The sequence below is a fragment of the Gopherus evgoodei genome, chromosome 10 (assembly GCF_007399415.2).
Source record: "Gopherus evgoodei ecotype Sinaloan lineage chromosome 10, rGopEvg1_v1.p, whole genome shotgun sequence".
NCBI classification, from domain to species: Eukaryota; Metazoa; Chordata; order Testudines; family Testudinidae; genus Gopherus; species Gopherus evgoodei.
The window spans coordinates 15,096,818-15,116,298 of NC_044331.1; the positions used below are offsets into that span (position 1 = coordinate 15,096,818).

Below are 19,481 nucleotides of genomic sequence, written 5' to 3' on the forward strand. Positions count from 1 at the left end.
CTGCTGCTGAGTCGAGAGTGAGCAGGGCCTGACCACACAGAATGAGGAGTGAGTTGGAGCCGCTAAAGATAAACACCTTCATTGGTGAGCAGAAAAGTCGCAGCAGCTGCCATCTTTCCTGGCAGCTGAGGCCTTGCAGCTAAAACAACTTGTGAGAAGAGGGGATGCTTTGGAGCCTTCTCAGCACAGATCTCACCTGCCCTGGGGATTCAGGTGGTTCCATAAAACTTTCCTGCTTGCAAGGCAAGCTGTGGAAATAGGGGGCCCATATGGGGGCGCTGAAAAAACTTGCCACTGATTGTGGCCTGGCCTCAGGGAAGGCAGCTTCCACGCATCTTGGCTAGGCATGGACCTCACCCATCTTCCAGCTAGGAGCTGGGTCCTGGGGAGAGCTGCTCTCCTTCAAATCTGCCTCAAAGCCAAATGGAATTCTTTTTGTTCTGACAAACCTCAAAGCCAACGAAGAGAGAGACATTTCGTTAAACGTCTGTCAGAAACCCTGCAAAGGGAACTCTGGAGCGAGCTGCGTGGAGGCAGAGCTCCAACAGTCCTTCCTGAGGGGCAGCTCTGAGCCGAGGCTGAGAACAAAGATCTGGTCTGCCTCCAGTTGCCATGGAGACCGGGAACACCCCACTGTGAGGTGTGCCTGACAGGCAGGGGGCTGAGAACGCAGGTGCTTAGCACGGATGGAAAGCCGTGCCCATCTCTTCCTGCTGCAGACAGCTTTTACCATCCCAGCGGGCTGAAGTCCAACCCTTTCCCCCTTTCAGTGAAACTGGAATCACCAGACCTCAGCAAACTAAGCTCACAGACCAAAGGCACATACTCTGCTTTTATTTAGTTTCTCTTTAGAGCCTGCTCTCCCTCTCCCTGGTCTCTCTGCGAAGGTCCATGAGCCTCCCAGGGCAATCTAAGACGAGAGGGCTTTTTAATATAATTTATTACTAGCCTGCAGCTTCAGAAAACAGAAGGCTGCAACTCTGACTGCTTATGGGGTGATTAACAGCTTTAATTTGCGGCCCGCAGCTCAACAGATCCCTTGGGGTTGACAAAATACATATAGCAATCTCAAGTTGGTCCCCTGAAGCCCTGACTCTCCCTAGATGATTCAGAACTGCTCTTTCGTCTCTCCCTATGCCACTTGAAAAGGTTGTTGCCCCACAAAATGCAGCAAGCACCAGATCCATACCTAGCCCAACAGTCAGCCAAGCTTTCAGTTAGAAAATGCCTTTGGAAATCAGACCATCAGGTAAGGCAGAGCCCTGCAAGCATGGGACATAGTCTTCAGAAATCACGCCCCTACCCTGAAATCTGAAGTCAGACTGTAAATAACAGGCACTCCCAAGTAGGGTTAGCAATTCTGACCTAACAATTCTGTGCATAGGAATGGGGAGCCAGGGATTTCTACACCCAGGTTGACAGAGACTGACCTTGGATAAGTCATGTCCCCTCCATACCTTCTCCTATCTGTGAAGTGGCAACTCTAATGCTGAACTTCCTGCTAGGATGGAGAAGATACTCGGGCACTAGGTAAGGGCAGAGTGTAAGCAGCAGCTCTGCTTTCTCTGCTTCTAAGTCTATCAGGCTTCATTCACACACTAGAGCGATGGTTCTCTAATTTTTTTTTTCCACGGAGCACTTGAAAATTGCTGAGAGTCTTGGTGCACCACTTAATGATCTTTCCAAATGTTTTTTGTACTGTTAGCTAACTATTGGAAAGAGCTGTGGATAAAACCGCTATAGATATAAACTATTTTTTTTGTTCTACAAATAAAAGCACACAATTCATATTTTGATATCAGTAGTCTTACCTTTCTAATGCAATGGATGTGCCCTCTCTCCCCCGCTGCGGCAGCCCCGGAGCTGGGGCTGAGGAGTGGAGGGTCTTTCCCTCTCTCCCCTGCTGCGGTAGACCCTGAGCTGGGGGTGGGAAGGAGGGCTCTCTCCCCCCAACACCTGCAGCCCTGGAGCTAGGAAAAGTCACCTCTTTCTCTGGCCGCCATAGCCCTGCACATCCCAAGTTCCCCCCATCCCTCTTCCCACCCCACTGCCCCCTCCCACCTTCCCCCTATTCTAAGGCCACCACCTCACCTTACACATGCGTCTTCTCCAGAGTCCAGGCACCTCATTACTGGAGCCATGCCTGCGCAGCTCTACTCATTAGGTGGGTGACCCTTCCTTCTCTTGTGTGCGGTCACCCAGCTGCGTACCTTAGAGGGAACTATCCGCGGACCACCTGAATGAAGCTTGCAGACTACTGGTGGTTCACGAACCACAGTTTGAGAACCTCTGCGCTATAGAGTAGCAATGGCCTCACAGAAGCTCTGTCAGAATGGAGACAGGAAAGCCACATGATGGTCTTTATGCTACGGAAAGAGGGCTGTGTGGTAGGTGGCCAACACACCACCTGCTGCCGCATCCTTACAAGGACTCGGAGTGCCACAGACAGGGATGAAACAGCTGCATGTGACTTAAGCAGTTTGACTTTCATTGTGAATTTCCCATGCAGATAGAAATAGAAGAGGAGCCAAGTTCTCAGCTGCAGGACGAACATTTCCTGGGGCATGGCTCAGAGCATAAAGCGCAGATGCTCCGCTTTGCCGAGAGGACAGTTTGTCTTCAGCCACCATATCCTGCTGGGCACTCAGACCCACTTTCTGCTGAGGCACAGATGCCACAAATTAATACACAGCACTGGCCTAGAACAGTTCTTATTCGTTAGATAAATTACAGTGGCTGCCTCTGGAGAAGTCAAAGGACCCCCTGGTAAGTTAAAGAGGAGGACAGATGGGCTCAACAGTGTGTACAATTTGCATGAACAGGGACCAGTGTGTTACTGAAGATGCTGCTTTCCCACGTTCCAGGCCAATGAGAGCTGAATTCCTTAGAGAAGCAGATGGCTGCTATTCCCCACACATTGACAGGTGCGCCTCCTCCCGAGAGGGGCCACAATAACCCAGAAGGAGATGAAGGACTTAGAGGCGTGGACACAGAGTTTAAAAATGGGGAACTTTAAACATGGTCCTTTGCCAGGTCTCCCAATACAACTAATTGGTAAATCCCCTTCTTATTCCTCTAACAGTGTCTCGTCCCACCTAAGCAAGTAAAGGGAGCTCACTCACTGCTCCTCTTATTGAGGAACAGCTGCTAAAGGAAAAGTACAGCTTTTCAGAGAGACCATTTGAGCTTCAGGCTACTACAGGAATCCAGTGAAGAGAGGTACCACAGACCTAGGGAATGGCATAGCTGGAAAGGGAAAAAGGAGAATCCTAGGGGCATTAGAGGATGCAACATAAGCACAACATTCTTCACTTAGCAGAGGTTTTAATATTTATTTGATACAGGTCTAGAAAAGAGGAACAGAAAACAAGGGGGAAGGTCGGATCCTTCTTCAGGTTCAAACATCACTCTCTGTACACAGAAGCAATGCTAAGCATTGTGCACCTGTTTGAACCTGTTTTGTTGTGTACTCCCCATTTGCTTGGAGTACAGCCCTGTCTTTCACTGGTCCATCAAAAATCTGTTGACTTGCTTTAGGTAGTCCGGTTTCAAGTAATCCCCCAGCTCCCCCTTGCTGACCCACACATAGTCTTCTCTCCTCTCTGCTTGGAGCAGATCACCGCTCTGGAGGAGGGCTTTGAAGAAGAATATTTTGGCCCCAACACTGCCCTCTGTCCTGAGGGCCCTGGGGAACTTGTACTTATAAAGCCCGCATGGTGCATTCCCTAGGAATTTGGCCTGGATGCAATTTCCTGTGAGGTCCCAGGGATCCCGAGGGGGAAAGAAAACAAAGCAAGAGATCAGGTCACACGATAGCAGCTGCCGCATCCAAGGGGTAACAGTGGAACAGCACAGGATACATGCTTAGTTTTGGTTCAGTTCTGTTCTCTCTTTCTAGCAAGAACACCTCCTCCCGCAGGTTCACACTGTGCCACACCTCCCTCTTAGGGGCTTTTTTTTTTTTTTTTTTTTTTTTTTTTTTTTAAAGAGTCCCAATAACCCCTCGCAAGGACTGGCCAGAGGTAGCGCGGTCCTGGGGATCATAAAGTGCCACCCCCCCCACCCTCTGTCAGGCTAACTGGGTTGTTTCCACAGTGCTCCCCTGCTGGGAAGCAAGTGACCTTGCTGAGGATAGGCTTTACATGCCAAGAAAGGCTGCTAATGAGCTGTGTGTGGTGGAGACAGAAGCCCTTTCCCCCACAACAGCACTAGATACCAGTCAGGAGCCAGTCCCTGGGGTTGAAACATTGCAGACCCTAAAGCCACATTGAAGAAATCATTGGGCCAGCTCGCTGCAGTTACCAACAACAACAAAGTCTTACTCTTAGAGTATGTCTACACTTATGGTGGTGTGCAGAGTATGCGCGCGCACACACACACACACCCCTACCTTCCTTGCAAGGGTATAAATGGCAGGGTAGATGGTGAGGCATGGCTTGGATGAGTAGAGTGCCCTACATGCCTGAACTCCTCAGGTACACACCCTACATAGGCTCTCTACATAATAGGCAGCACCTCCCTGTCTACGCTGCTATTTTTTAACAGCTGCAGTGTTCCTCTGCATCCCTGCTGCCAAAGTCTCTCTCTGCGGTGCCTAGCTACTTATTGCAGCGATAAGTGTGGACACAGCCTACTTTTCACGGCAGCTGCATGTGTGGTACCTGTACTCTCCATGCCGCCATAAGAATAGACATAGGATTGGGCACCTAGTGCCCCCTGTAGACAGTCAGTACACTAGCAGTTGAGTTGGAACGTAAAGCAACTCCCCCTGAAATGGGCAATACCTTGGGCTTCCCATCAACTTTACTCAGACACAACTCTCCTCAGAGACCCCATTGGGTGCAACTCACCCCCTCTGCTGCTACATGTCCTTTCTCTAGCCAATCCTAATGGAGTATAATGGGGCTCTGCTAGTATGAGCAGATAATACACAAGAGAAAGAAATGGGGACAGGAAGGGGTGGCAGCAGCTGCACAGCAGATGACTTACCTGAGACAGTAGCCAAGGCTCTCTCTGCAGTGCTTCGCAACGTCTCTCCAGCCTGCCACTCTGCTTGAGGCAGGAGCCACAACTCTTGGTTGCCAACTTTCTCTTTGACCAGAAGCATCAGATTCCGATCCAGCTTCCTGTTCAAAGATGTCCGGTCATTGCGCTTATCAGCATCTGCCAAGAGAGAACAGATTCTAGAGACAGAAAGTCTCCAAGCGGGATGGCGTCATCCAGTACCTAGCTCTTCAGAGCCCAAGCCTTCCTCTCGCTCAGACCCTGACAACAAGGACACACAGAACAATTCCGAGTGATGCTTCTAGATACAAATGCTTCTTATTTCTTGGGAGAGTGGAATAAACTCCCTCAAGAAATAAGAAACATCACAAACCTAGCTGCTTTCCACTCCAAGTGCAAGGCACATTTCTTTGACATTGCCTTTTCTAACATAGGCCCATAGTAAAAGGTATATTTATTTAAAAAAAAAAAAAAAAAAACTACCACCAAAACAAGACATCTGCTCAATATGCAGTGGCAGTTAAAAAAGTTAGCAGTGCGTTAGGAACCATTAAGAAAGAGATAGCTAAAACAGAAAATATCATAATGCGACTATATAAACCCATGGTATATCTAGACCTTGAATACTCCATTCAGTTCTGGTCACCTAAAAAGAGATATTAGTAATGAAAATGGTATACAGAAGAGCAACAAAAATGATTAGGGGTATGGTAGCTTCCATACAAGCAGAAATTAAAAAGATTTGGACTGTTCATCTTAGAAAAGAGATAGATAAGGGAGGATATGATAGAGGTTTATAAAATCACGAATGGTGTAGGGAAAGTGAATAAGGAAGTGTTATTTACCCCTTCACATAACACAAGGACTAGAAGGTGACTGGAAAAAATTAATAGGCAGCAGGTTTAAAATAATAATAATAATAATAATAATAATAATAAAGGAAGCACTTCTTCACACAATGCACAGTCAACCTATGGAACCCATTGCCATGAGATGTTGTGAACGCCAAAAGTATAATGGGGTTAAAAAAAATTAGATAAATTCACGAAGGACAGGTCCATCAATGGCTATCTGCAATGCTCCGGGTACCCCTAAACCTCCAGTTGCCATTGGCTGGGACTACCCAAAAGGGTATAGCACACTCAAAATTGCACTGTTCTGTTCATTCTCTCTGATGCATCTGGAACTGGTCATTGTCAGAAGACAGGACACTGGATTAGAACAACCGTTGTTTTGACCCAGAATGGCTGTTCTTATGTTCTCAAAACACTCCACCACACATGCTTCACCCGCTGGGGAGATGATGAGAGAACAAACAGCATATGATAGACATTAGTCATGTTACTTAATACACTACTGGAAGGCACTCAGATACTATGGTGTTGAGCAAAGTACAAGAACCTATATACAACAGAATAGGTGTCACCTAGGGATCTGGATGGAATCCATTGATTTTCAGTCATGTCTCATAAAAGCGAAAGCAGGATTGCACTTGAAATGCTCTTCTTTTAAAAAAGACCATTTAAAACAAGTAGTTTAAGTCTCTAGTTCAACTTAGTGCCTAATAACTAAGAGTCAACGTTTATGTAGGACCTACATAATTACAACACTAGTATCGTGTGCTCTTGTGAACTACAACTGGGAGTCAGTCTGGTCATGATTTTTCTGATAAGGACAGAATAACCAGCCTCCATACTTTTCTCACAGAACCTTTGAGAGGGCTATTTTCACAGACTGGATAACTCATCCTACAATAGCTGAAAGGGGTCATGGGAGTCCCATGGAAGCTCCCTCTTCCTGAGGGCTCAGCACCCTGCCTCACTTCCACTGTACCAAAGTCAATCATGTTCAGATAGACCAGAGAGGCCCCATCCCTCTCTTGCTCAGCTGAGAGAACTTGGCTCAGAACCTGTTATTCGTGGGCCAGCTTTGAACCGCTGGAATTTCTGTTCCCAGGCATCCTCCAGGTCTTGGGCCAACACAATAGCTTGCCCAGAGTCCGCTTCCTCAACATGTGTATGGTCTTTCCTCTTCTTTAGCTGCTCCTCTTCTGCCAAGTGACGGAGCTCATAGTCTGAAAAGATGCTTTTCTCCACCTCTATCTGGAAAGGACATCATAGAGAATTGTCAAGTATCAGCAGCCTCACTATGGGTCACAGTTACCAGCACTGTTATCCTAGGTCGCACAGAGAGAATAAAGCAATTTTTTTTGCCACAAATAGGGCTTGTGCTGATTTCTTTGTGCTGGAGAATAACTTCTCTGCCCAGAGCATAAGCTCTACCCCAGGAGGTTAAAGTTACACTGTGCAGAGAACACATCCAATACTGAAGACATAAGGAGATGCTAACCCACTGTAAATACAGCTATATGCTCACTACAAAAAATATGTTAGCACATTATAGTCTGGAATCTAAATGCACATAAATCGGGAAATGCAAAAATTGAGGGTTTCACAGTAACATGGCCTCCATGTGACATCCAGCAGAGATCATCTTTCAGAACTACAGCCAGGCATTGGAGTCATTACTGTCTCAGAAGGGAGTGGCCTCTTTCCAACAAGTCACTCCACCACTTGTGGAATTCCATTGCCCACTAGCACATGCGGGGGCATGGAGCGCATGACTGAAAGGACACCCCTAGTGTGCCACTCCCCACAACATCCATACACTAGAACACTCCTCATGGAAGCAGAGTCATAGGGCTAGTGCTTAAAGCAAGAAGGGGACACCTGATTGATCATCTAGGGTGCACATCACAGCCCATGGAACGCCACCCAGTCACTCTGCATCGAAGTGCATAAGCTCCTGGGGCACAGCCTGTGTCCTGCCCCGGTACAGTTATCAAAGGGTCATTTTCACCTGGGTTTTAACTTTGTGCTTTACAAGCTATTTGCATTTTAGATGGGGGACCTCTCCAGGTGGGTCACAGCGCAGAGGCACAACAAGCTGCTTTTCCTCAGCTCTGATACTCTTCAGCTTGACAAAAGGGGAGGCAGCAACCCCCTCTGGGGGAAACACAGCATGTGGCCAACGCGGCTCTGGACCAGCTTCAGTGCGGGGGGCTGCCCGGGGGTGGGAGCGGCTCCGATAGGCACTGCAGGATCCAGCACGTGCTCCCTGCGTACCCCAGCCCCAAGTACCCCCAGTGTTTTCCTGCTCCCTGCCCCGGGAGGGTCACCTCCCCCCAACCCCGCTACCTGCTGCACCAGCTGCGCCATCTCCTCCTGCTCCGGGCTCAGGGCCTGCGTGATGCTAGGCAGCCTCTGCAGACACAGCGCACCCATGAGCCGCCACCGGGGCGCGGCCGAGGCAGACATCCAACGAGGGCCAAGCGCCCACCTCCATCGCACCGCGCCACCGCACAATGTCCGCTGCATGGGGGCCGCCATCTTCTGTCCCCGAGACCACAATGCACCGCGCCGCCGAGCCATCTGGGCGCCGCCATCTTTCCTCCCATAGGCCACAGTGCACCACGCTGACCTTTCCCCTCTCCTGGCGGGCTGGGCCAGTGGCTCCTAGCTCTGGGGCGGGTCGGACGGCAGCGGGGAAGGGCCATGACCCGGGTGCTGGTGGTTGCCTGGCAGCGGTTCTTAGGAGCCGGATTGGGGTAACTGGAGGAGATAGGGGGAGCGGCCAGGGCGCGGCTCTGTGAGCGACGTGGGGGAGCATGTTGGGGAGGGACGGGCGGCCAGGGCCTTGGGGAGGCGGAGCGGGCGGCCAGGGCCTTGGGGAGGGTGGGAGGCGGAACGGGCTGCCAGGGCCTTGGGATTGGGGGCGGGGGGAGAAGGAACGGGCGGCCAGGGCCTTGGGATTGGGGGCGGGGGGGAGGAGGAACGGGCGGCCAGGGCCTTGGGATTGAGGGCGGGGGGAGGAGGAGGAACGGGCGGCCAGGGCCTTGGGATTGGGGGCGGGGGGGGGAGGAGGAACGGGCGGCCAGGACCTTGGGATTGGGGGCGGGGGGGGGAGGAGGAACGGGCGGCCAGGACCTTGGGATTGGGGGCGGGGGGGGGAGGAGGAACGGGCGGCCAGGACCTTGGGATTGGGGGCGGGGGGGGGAGGAGGAACGGGCGGCCAGGACCTTGGGATTGGGGGCGGGGGGGGGGAGGAGGAACGGGCGGCCAGGGCCTTGGGATTGGGGGCGGGGGGGGGGAGGAGGAACGGGCGGCCAGGGCCTTGGGATTGGGGGCGGGGGGGGGAGGAGGAACGGGCGGCCAGGGCCTTGGGATTGGGGGCGGGGGGGGGAGGAGGAACGGGCGGCCAGGGCCTTGGGATTGGGGGCGGGGGGGGAGGAGGAACGGGCGGCCAGGGCCTTGGGATTGGGGGCGGGGGGGGGAGGAGGAACGGGCGGCCAGGGCCTTGGGATTGGGGGCGGGGGGGGAGGAGGAACGGGCGGCCAGGGCCTTGGGATTGGGGGCGGGGGGGGGGAGGAGGAACGGGCGGCCAGGGCCTTGGGATTGGGGCGGGAGGAGGAGGAACGGGCGGCCAGGGCCTTGGGATTGGGGGCGGGGGGAGAAGGAACGGGCGGCCAGGGCCTTGGGATTGGGGCGGGAGGAGGAGTAGCAGCGGGCGGCCAGGGCCTTGGGAATTGCGCTGGTGGGGATGGCGAGTGGGCAGCCTGGGAGTTGCAGAGGGGAAGTGGGGAGTGAGCGGCCCGGGCATTGGGTATTACGGTGGGAAGGGGGGAGCCGGGTGGCCAGGTGTTGGCAGCTGCGGGACGTAGGTGGCCAGGGTGCTGGGGTTCCAGTTCTGAGCTAACCACAACAGCAGCTGCACTTCGCGTTGGGTTATATTTTGGATTCAAAATGTCTCTGCTCCAAGCAGTGACTCTGCTAAACGTGTGCTGTGGGGCTCGTTTGCTGTTCTCATCTTTCTTGGTTCCAGAGCCGGATTGCTCAGAGCGCAAATAAAAACATTTGTTTTGCTATCAGCCCTGCAAACTCAGGCTAGTCTCCCTCTTGTTGGGTATGGTGCTCAGTAATAAAGATTCTCTTCCCCAGGGATACCTGTGCAATCACACAGTCTTCATGTTCTGCTCCTATATACAGCCTTTTGGTCCTGTCATTACAGCTCAGTTCACTCTTGTATTGACAGAGCATGAGGTGCAATAGAAACCTGCTTACTCTTCAACTAATGAAACCTATGTAGCTACTGAAGTCAGCAGCTCTGGTTGATACACACAGGAAGGGCTCTGCTGGGTAGAAAGAGATTAGCTAGTTCTACCCTACACAAATTATTAAAGCTACATGTGTTTAACAGGCGCCCTCCTTCCCAGCTCTACCTGTAACAAGGTCATACTGTGATGTTGTTGCTGCTGTTTCCATGTCAGCCGATGACCTCGTGCAGGATCTAGGCACAATAGAGAAATCCAGGGCTTGAGGTACAGGCTGTTAGGGTATCACATAGGCTTGGCAGGAAATGATTGGGTAAGGCTACTGTTTTATTGATGAACAGTCTTATTTTCAAACTTGCTCCCAGTTAAGTGTCTCTTCACAATGGATGTTGTCAAGATACAAATGAAATTAGACAGCCACCTAAAATCCCCTCTTCTGTGCTACTAAAAGGATTATACAAAATACTTCAGTACTTATTTCAGTATTTGCTTTTGCGCCTCCCTAGATCCTGGCCAGTGAACTTAGCCAAGTCCCTTTCCATTTCTGTTTCTTGTGTGCTGCTGGCATGCTGTCTGAGTTTATTTTTATTGTGAAAACACTCCTCAATTTTGCCCAACTGTTTGTTTTGATAAAAAACTGGAATGTGCAGGCCTGACAACATCCCTTTGAAAAAGTGATGTTCCTGGGGTGGTTACTATTTGATTCCTCAACGTGACTGTGGAACCCTGAGGGTGATGATGACTGCTTGAGTTAGTCCTGCAGTCAGCAAATAGCTTTAGTTGTTTCCTGTGCGAAAATATACTATATGAGGTCTTATGTGAGGGTGGCAAAAGATAATGTAAAAGACCATTGTGTAGCTGTGAAATCCTAATCTATTTCTCCCACTTCTTTTACCTAGTGGTTACAATGTTGTCTTGCGTCGTGGCATACACACAGGTTCCCAAAGGTTGCAGGAACAAATGGAGAATACAGAAAGTGTTGCATCTGAGGTGACAACAAACCAAAGCAAGAGTGACTTCAGGTGAGGCATCCTGTATGGCTCCAAACCAAGCTGTGGTGTAAAGTCTCTTCATTTGTCTCTCATCAGGGGGTAAATCACCTCAAGCATCTTTCAGGAAAGTAAGAAAAACAAGTGACTTGAAACAATCACAAGCACAGTTCATATAAGAAGTTCTGAGCTTAGTTTGGCAGCATTTGATCCACTTTTTTCCCAAATTCCAAAACTGTATTAAAAATTACCATTGCGTGTTAGTGATATTGCAAGTATTTGATTCCTCTTATTTTACTTTTCAGCCTTTTTCCCCCTGTACCAGGACAAGGAAGTTCCTTAACTTGGGGTGGAAAAAAATATGAAGATATCCCAATAGCTCACATCAAAGCTACGTACAACAAGTAAGACACAGACTTCTTGGTGTACAGGTCCCATGTAAAAGGGCCTGCAGCAGTACTGCTTTATGCTGAGAACACACAAGCTAAGCAACTGGGCCCTGATCTTGGGTAGATGGGAGGCCTCTATGGAAAAGTCAGGGAAGTAGTGTTGGCTACTCAGGAGGCTGCAGTCTTTCTTATGAGTCAGTACTGAAGCAGTACATCAGTGCCGTGCTGGAGGTGCCATCTGTAATGGGAAATGCAAGACCATAGCGCCTTTCACAAGAGCAAGGCTGTTGAGTGCATATTTTGACCAAACTCCAGTATGGGTAATTACATCTTGTCCCCCCTAAATTCCACAGGCAGTTTTAAGAGGGTACAGGAATCTTTTCATTTCCTGTCTTACATTGTTGCAATATTGCTGTACAGCCAGAGGTGAGCTGGAGCCGGTTTGCACTGGTTCGCGGGAAACGGCTGTTAAATTTAGAAGCCCTTTTAGAACTGGTTGTCCTGTGTGGAACAACTGGTTCTAAAAGGGCTTCTACATTTAACAGCCAGTAAGTTGAAGTGACCCAGGAGCGTAGTTGGGGGCGGGGGCGGGAAGCAGGGGGAAAAGCCGCTCCCCCTGAGCACATTATCCAAAAGTGGTGCCAACCCCTGTGGGTGCTGCAGCTCCCCACCCTTCAGCCCCAGCTCACCTTTACCTCCGTTGCCTCCCCTGAACGCTCCGCCTCACTTCTCCCCCTCCCCCTTGCTTCCTGTGAATCAGTTGTTTGCATGGGAAGCCTGGGAGGGCGGAGAAGCGGTGTGGTGCTCAGGCCCAGGGAGGTGGAGACGGAGTGGAGGTGAGCTGAGGCAGGGGGGCCGCCCGTGCTGCAGCAGGTAACTGGAGGGGGGGAGGCAGCGCAGGGGAGAAACCACTTCCTGCCCCAGCTCACCTCCGCTCTGCCTCCCTGGGCCTGAGCATGAAGCTGCCGCTTGCTTCTCAGCCTTCCCAGGCTTCCCGAATGAACAGCTGATTCGCGGGAAGCAGGAGGGGCTGCGAGCTCAGTCTGACCTGTGCTTCAGGCGCTGCACGGTGGCGGCATGGCCCAGCTCCAGCCGAGCAGGAGGAGGGAGGGAACCGGTTGTTAAGATTTTGGCAGCTCTTCACTATGTATAGCTGTTGAACAGCTGCCATGTTGTTCACCAGAGGTGGCTGCATTTCAGTGGTGACCCCTAATGAGACATAATTTATAATTCTGTAAAGCGCTCTGAAGCTTAAAAAAGGTGTTCTATATGTTTTTAAAATAAGCAGAGGTGGTGAATCCTACTCATGTAGTGGGAAAGTGGGTCTGGAAAGGTGAAACCCCATCTGAACAATTTCTAGCAGGAGTATATTACCTCAAAAGACAGTACTCTCCCAGTACTCTTTTCTGCCACTCTAGCATGACCCTTAAGACAAACCAGGGCTGCTGCGGAGCTTTCTACCATTGCCTAGAGCAGTGGCTCTCAACCTTTACAGACAACTTACCCTTTTCAGGAGTCTGATTTGTCTTGTGTACCCCCAAGTTTCATCTCACTTAAAAACTACTTGCTCTCACACTTAGGCATAAAAATACAAAAGCATCACAAAACACTATTACTGAAAAATTGCTGACTTTCTCATTTTCACCATATAATTATAAAATAAATTAATTAGAATATAAATATTGTACTTACATTTCAGCGTATAGTCTATAGACCAGTATAAACAAGTCATTGTCTGTATAAAATTTTAGTTTGTACTGACTTCGCTACTGCTTTTTATATAGCCTGTTGTAAAACTAGGCAAATATCTAGATGAGTTGATATACCCCCTGGAAGACCTCTGCATACCCTTGGTTGAGAACCACTGGCCTAAAGTGCAGTAGTGTTGAGGTATGGGGCGGCGGGGGCGCCCTCTGGACGGCCTGGAAGATAATCAGAGCAAGAAAAGATGGGAGAATTACTTTCTTATGGCTTCTTACCCTCCTTTTTCTCATCCCCAGCACCCACATCCAGGTCATCAGTCCTGAGAACTTGCCATTTGCCCGTACGTCCTGTGGCACAGAAGGATTCAGAAATGCCAAGAAGGCCACTGCCATTGCAGCACAGACTGCAGGCATCGCAGCAGCAGCAGTGAGTCTGGTCTGATCAATCTGCTTGTTGAGGCTAATCTGGCTGAGGTCAGAGGAGGAGTGCTAGCAATGGAGTGATTGCCAACAGATGGGCTCTGAAGTTCTGCTTCCTTCTTCCATTTCTATCTTCTGGTGGAGGAGAGAAGTAAAGTCTGCCAGTTCTTGTGTGTCTGAGCAGTACACTCTGTTTCCACATTGTTTCCTCTGAGAGGGGGCATGGTGAGCTTCTCAGCCTGGATAAACTGTATGTGAAATGGGAGCTTTAAATATACATGTGGTGGCTTTAGTGGCCTATAATGAAGAGATGAAAGTTGCTTCCTATCCTTTTTTGGCTCCAGTTTGGACAGCATCGTAGTTTAAACTATGGGTCTAAGTGTTAAGCAGCACATTTCATTTGACTGTTAAGCCCAGATGGAAACAGTTTATTCAGCTGTGACTCCGCTTCCACATATCGATGCTGTTATAAGCAGTGTCGCTCATTGGTAAAATGGCAGCTGCTTTGGGAGAGACAGAGCTTCCATTTCAGTTATAGCTTATAAGGGTAAGAAATTCTTGTTACCTTGTTCAGAGTTGTGGCCCTGACTTGAGAGCAGCTTTTGCTCAGATAGTCTCAGTTGGAACATGGACCATTTATTTTCAAAAGCCAAATAAGGGGAAATGAAATCTAGGAACAAACCGAGCAGGTGTGAGAGGCAGGAAGGAACTGCTGTGTTTAGCTATATCCCATGAGCAGCACTGCACAGTTGGCCTGGTGAAGTCTCAGTATAAGCTGCTGTTGGAGGCAGAATACCACACCAATGACCTGAGCCATTCTGGCAACTCTTCATTCCTAAAAGAGCATGGTCAGACTTTGAGAATATGAGCACATGCAGTTACCAGTTGCACACAGAGTTTAAAATCTGGCCCTGTGGGTCTAGTGTAAGTGTTTCTAAAAGAACCTAAGTTTGTGCATGATGTGTGGGGGAAGATGAGACTACCTATGTCTTGGACTCCAGCACTGCAGAATGAGGCACAGTGAGAATGAAAACCTAGAGCAGTTTCCCAAACTTGGGATGCCGCTTGTGTAGGGAAAGCCCTTGGCGGGCCGGGCCGGTTTGTTTTGGCCGATCGTGGCTCCCACTGGCTGTGGTTCGCTGCTCCAGGCCAATGGGAGCTGCAGGAAGCGGTGACCAGTACGTCCCTCCACCAGCACCGCTTCCAGCAGCTCCCGTTGGCCTGGAGCAGTGAACCACGTCCAGTGGGAGCCACGATCGGCCGAACCTGCGGACGCAGCAGGTAAACAAACCGGCCCTGCCTGCCAGGGGCTTTCCCTACACAAGCGGTGTTGCAAGTTTTGGAAACACTGACCTAGAGTGTCCCCATTGTGAACTGGATAGAACTCACTCTAGTTAACCCTTTAGCCTCTGGAGTTTTCTTTCCCATTGTGGGAAGAACAATGTGTTGTGATTGGTTTAGATGATTAAGAACCATTTCCAGCACTAATCTCATGCATCAAGGACGGATTCTTAAAATATAGGTGCAGTGATGCATTGTTACCACTCACAAATAGCCAGTGTCAGAAATTAGCCTCTATCCCTGTATCCTGAGGCCTGGTCTATACTGGGAATTTACATTGGCATAGTTCTCAAGTGTGAAAAATCCCCACCCAAGAGATGTAGGTATGCCGTTTGAACCCCCGATGTAAATGGGTGCTAGTTGTCAGAAGAATTCTTCCGTCAATCCAGTTTCTGCCTCTCGGGGAGGTAGGTTACCTACACCAGTGGAAGAACCCCTCCTGTCAGGCCTGGTCTACACTAGGAAATTAAGTCAGTAAAACTACATCACTGAGGAGTGTGAAAAATCCACACCCCTGAACAATGCAGTTAAATTAACCTAACATCCTGAGGAGGTGGAGCCCTCCTGTTGGTGTAGATAGTGTCTTCACTGAAGTGCTTCAGTGCAACTGCAGTGTTTTAAGTGTAGACAAGCCCTGAAGTTCTGGGGCTGTATCATTTTAAGTATAAACATACCTCCCGGCAATTTTTAACCTGCACCCTCAGGGAGGATTAGAGATCTCCACTAGATGGCAGTGCTGTGCCACATTAGGAGAAACTGGTAAGATTTGTTGATTTGAAATTTTTTTAGGCCCTCCCTAATTTGGTCACCTACCAGCCTTAAAAGGACACATCGTCTGCTGCCTCAACTCATGACCCAAGACAGCTTCCCTTCTCAGCTCCCCTTTCTTCTTCGTACATAATGTTATGTTGAATGTGTCCCTGGCTGTGCATTTCCTATCCTTCCCCAAATCCCTGGCTTTGTCCATATGATCTCCATGTTTATCTCCCTGGAACCATCCTTGATTCTCTCTTCCTTTCTGTCTGAAGATGCTTGTGATAGTGGATGAAAGGGATTAATCCAGAGAGATTGGTACTAGCAGCGATAGATACCTTTTGACCTGCCTGCCCCTCATCACTGAAAGCACTTTTCTCCCCACAGAAAGCCTGCGGGAAAGGTGTGTCCCATGTGCGAGTGGTGGTGAAAGGTCTGGGCCCTGGGCGTATGGTAAGTGCCTAAGATTCCTCTTCACTGGCATCATGAGCCCTCATCTATTTGTTCCTTTCTCCGAGGGCTGCAGGGTTTTTTATTTAGGCCTATGGCATTATGATGCCTGTTAACTTGCTTTTCTGAAATTGACATGAAGGACAAGAGGGGCAGCAGGGAATTTACTGTTTTGTCACCCCAAAACCTTAATTGCAAAAAGAAAAAAAAATGTGCTCCTGGTGAAATCCGAGAATAATTTTGTGTAAGGGACTGAGTGAAAGCCAAATTGCTTACATCACTTCAAGCTAGAGTAGCAAATCAATGGAGAATACATTGTAAGAAACAATCCTGCCCTAGCCAGGAGGAATGGACCAAATAGGGCTTCCTGATTAAGTCTATTGCAAAGAGATGTTGATTGCCCTGTTCCAGCTGCCTTCTCAAAGATCTCCTTCACTTTTCTGCCAGTCTGTGCTGATTGTGCAATGGTGCAGCATGCAGTCTAATGTCCACTCTCTTGCTCTTTCAGTCTGCCATCAAGGGGTTGACCATGGGGGGTTTGGAGGTCATCTCCATCACAGACAATACCCCAATTCCACACAATGGCTGCCGTCCTCGGAAGGCACGAAGACTCTGAGAGGGGAGTGGAAGGAAGACACTGTGTACAGTATCAGTTTGGTGCACTGTGAACTGGTTTTGAATTTTGCCTTTGATGGATCTTGGCAGGATGTGTTCCTTGGAAGCCTTTCCTAGGAGAAACTTAGAGAATGGACACAACCCTGGTCTTTAGCTGAGTGATTGAAGCAAGCCTGTATTTACTTTCTGAGTAGGAAGCCTCGTCTGTAAAGTTAATAAATTAAAATGTTTTAGTCTTTGTGATGGCCATGTGTACTGGCTTCCTGGAAGCATTTTGGATTATTCTTCTGTCAACTGCTGCTTTCCTCCTGTCACTGCTACTGTATGTGGCTTTTGACAAATCCAGGTACTGTTACTCTTGTCATTAGGAAGGGTCCCTTTTGCAATGAATGGCAGATTTTTCTCATCTCCCTTTTATCCAAACACAGATTTGGAAGCTGGAAGTGGAGAACCCCTTCTCCCCATCTAGGTAACAAAATGTGGTGTTCCCACCAGAGGCCTGAGCCCAGCGCTGCTATGCAAGAGGAGTGCAGAATAGCCAGCTCCTCCAGCTGCACGGAGTGGAGGAGTCTGAAGTCATTGCGGCTATAGGTTGGTTTTGTTGCTTCATTTTGCCTTAGCTACAATGTCTAATTGGTGGTATTTACTAATAGAAAGCCCCAGTTCTACTGAAGGAGGAATCTTGCCAGCTTTGATCTACAGCATCATTGCTGTGACTGTGCCAACTCCATGCATAGCTAGCACTGCGAAATGCACATACAGTAGCTGGTACATTTTTTCCAACTATTACTGCATGCAGTACATTCAGTCCTGTCTCTCTCTTGCTAACTGCACCTGCTGTGCCAGGGCTTGAAGGGAGAAGGTAAGTAGGGGATTAGAAGGCCTGAGGAACAACCAAATGCTGCCCAAGAGATTTAAAATGCCAGGCCAGGCCAATGCTGTCATTGGCTAGAGGCTGGCATAAGCCAGGACCTATGTGTTGGAACGTACCTGCTATTTGCTGCCACCTATTTCAGCTCCACTCAAGGAGAGAGTCTCATAGGCTAAGGGCTCTCTGGAGTGTGAAAGGGGTGGTAACTCTAGCAACTGAGGAAGGGGTCTCTTCCTGGCTGATTAGTCATCTCCAGCTCAAGGAGGAGACCAAGAGGAACAGAAAGAAGCATTGGTTACATGTCCCAGACCCCTGGCAAGTACTTCACCTCTATCAGGGATGTGAATGAGCACAGATTCTCCTTTGGTCCATCTGCCAGGTTTAGCACAAATCCAGGCTTCTCTGCTCCATTATTTCTCTTTTCTTTTGCTTCCTCTTTAGTTTCTCAAACAGTGTAATTAGCTATTCTCTTCCCCTTTAAAGAGAGGGTGCCATAGCAACAAGGCAATGTTTAACACCTTCATGGCTTTGTGAGATGTGCAGCAAGCTCATGAAATCAGGCTGTTCAGAGGAGCCAGCTGGGCTACATTTAACCAATGGCAATAAAACAAGGCTTTGAATGACTCCTCCTACCTCATCCCAGCTCTGTGTATGTGAATTTGGGCAGAAGGGAAGTTGTTTTAAAGTAGGGGAAAGTCTCTTCACAAGACTGCAAGATGGAGGAGAGAAGCTTTTTCCTGTAGGCTCCCCATTGATTTGATTTAATCACTCAAAAAGGCAGGAGAGCTTTCCCCCCAAGCCCAGGAAAGGGGTTTCTGGGCTTCTGCTGACTTCCCAGCATCTTCTCCTGGACAGTGTTTGGGTCAGTTATAGACCCTATAGAAAAATATTAACCACACGCTTCATTAATGGCCAGGGAGAGCATACATGGAGATGTGGGTAAAGCTTGATCATTTTTAGTGCTGCCTTCAGCAAGTAGTTGTGGGAACTTAGCAGCGTCCCAGAACATGTACATTCACTAGCCAGCAAAAAAAATGGCATGGCTCTAAAGAGGTGCATGTCTGAGCATTGCTGAATAGATGAAGATAATATATTCTGGAGCAAACTAAATAGTCACTCTTGAATACAAGTAGCTTATGTGCTGCTCAATCCAATGCTACCTTGAGCACCACTGGGGCAGCAAGAAGTGCTTCAAAGTGTAAATGGTAGAAGGGAGTGAAAAATAACAAGTGCTATGGGGAGGTCTGTTATTTTTGAGTCATGCGCTCATCACATATACTCTCTGTAGGTCCAGGCCAAATCTACAGTAAATCTTGGCCTTTCCCACTCTCTAGCAATTATGAAGACCGGGGCTTTTAACACTGTTGATTCCTCAGCATTTGTGAAAGACACACGAATCCAACAAACTCTCTTCACTGTATGTGCAGTAAAGAAATTTCTCATCTCTTCTCTGCTGTTCTGCCTCACCCCCGTTGCCTGTCTCTCTCCCTTCCTATCCAATATTGATGTTCGCCTAGCTCTTTCTTAGAATCCTTGTGTACCTGGCCAGAAGTAGCTGGCAATACCTTTCCATCTGTTCATTAGCTGGCCATATAGAACATCTTGACATGTTTGCTTCTCTTCCAATCCCCCAGCTCAAGCATAATCTTCATCGGTTTGCAAACACAATGCATCAACTACAGTGCTTATCTGTGAATTCAAATCCACCACATCCACCTTCTTTCTCTCCCTGACTTCACTGCTGAAAAAGAGACCATCTGAGCCCAGGCCATGCTCATAAAGCATGAGTGGAAGAGCAAGGGAGCCTTGACTCTGCTGCAGTTTTAACTCTTTGTT

At 49.1% G+C, this 19,481-nt stretch overlaps 2 protein-coding genes across 2 annotated transcripts; one reads left to right on the forward strand and one right to left on the reverse strand.

Annotated features, from left to right (window-relative positions):
- Window positions 1-3,307: 3,307 nt before the first annotated feature.
- On the reverse strand, window positions 3,308-8,423 carry MRPL46 (mitochondrial ribosomal protein L46). The gene is made up of 4 exons (XM_030576692.1): window positions 8,202-8,423; window positions 6,914-7,106; window positions 4,990-5,163; window positions 3,308-3,752 (listed from the first exon to the last, which is right to left on the reverse strand). Exons 1-4 carry the CDS (start codon window positions 8,391-8,393, stop codon window positions 3,502-3,504), a joined length of 810 nt encoding a protein of 269 aa, XP_030432552.1. The 5' UTR covers window positions 8,394-8,423; the 3' UTR covers window positions 3,308-3,501.
- Window positions 8,424-8,486: 63 nt separating this feature from the next.
- Window positions 8,487-17,021, forward strand: MRPS11 (mitochondrial ribosomal protein S11). The gene is made up of 6 exons (XM_030576693.1): window positions 8,487-8,611; window positions 11,014-11,136; window positions 11,409-11,507; window positions 13,493-13,622; window positions 16,097-16,162; window positions 16,668-17,021. The coding sequence occupies exons 1-6, from the start codon at window positions 8,559-8,561 to the stop codon at window positions 16,773-16,775; spliced, it is 579 nt and encodes a 192-aa protein (XP_030432553.1). The 5' UTR covers window positions 8,487-8,558; the 3' UTR covers window positions 16,776-17,021.
- Window positions 17,022-19,481: the final 2,460 nt, after the last annotated feature.

Bases quoted from the DNA above. Each gene is read 5' to 3' on its own strand.
- MRPL46 (XM_030576692.1), bottom strand. From the start codon at position 8,393: ATGGCGGCCCCCATGCAGCGGACATTGTGCGGTGGCGCGGTGCGATGG. The intron at 5,164-6,913 runs GTTCTGAGCCAA...CTCTCTTGGCAG, and splicing joins AGCTGGCCCACGAATAACAG to ATGCTGATAAGCGCAATGAC. The intron at 3,753-4,989 runs GTAAGTCATCTG...GGGACCTCACAG, and splicing joins AGCCTTGGCTACTGTCTCAG to GAAATTGCATCCAGGCCAAA.
- MRPS11 (XM_030576693.1), top strand. From the start codon at position 8,559: ATGACCCGGGTGCTGGTGGTTGCCTGGCAGCGGTTCTTAGGAGCCGGA. The intron at 8,612-11,013 runs GTAACTGGAGGA...TCTTTTACCTAG, and splicing joins TTCTTAGGAGCCGGATTGGG to TGGTTACAATGTTGTCTTGC. The intron at 11,137-11,408 runs GTGAGGCATCCT...TTTACTTTTCAG, and splicing joins CAAAGCAAGAGTGACTTCAG to CCTTTTTCCCCCTGTACCAG.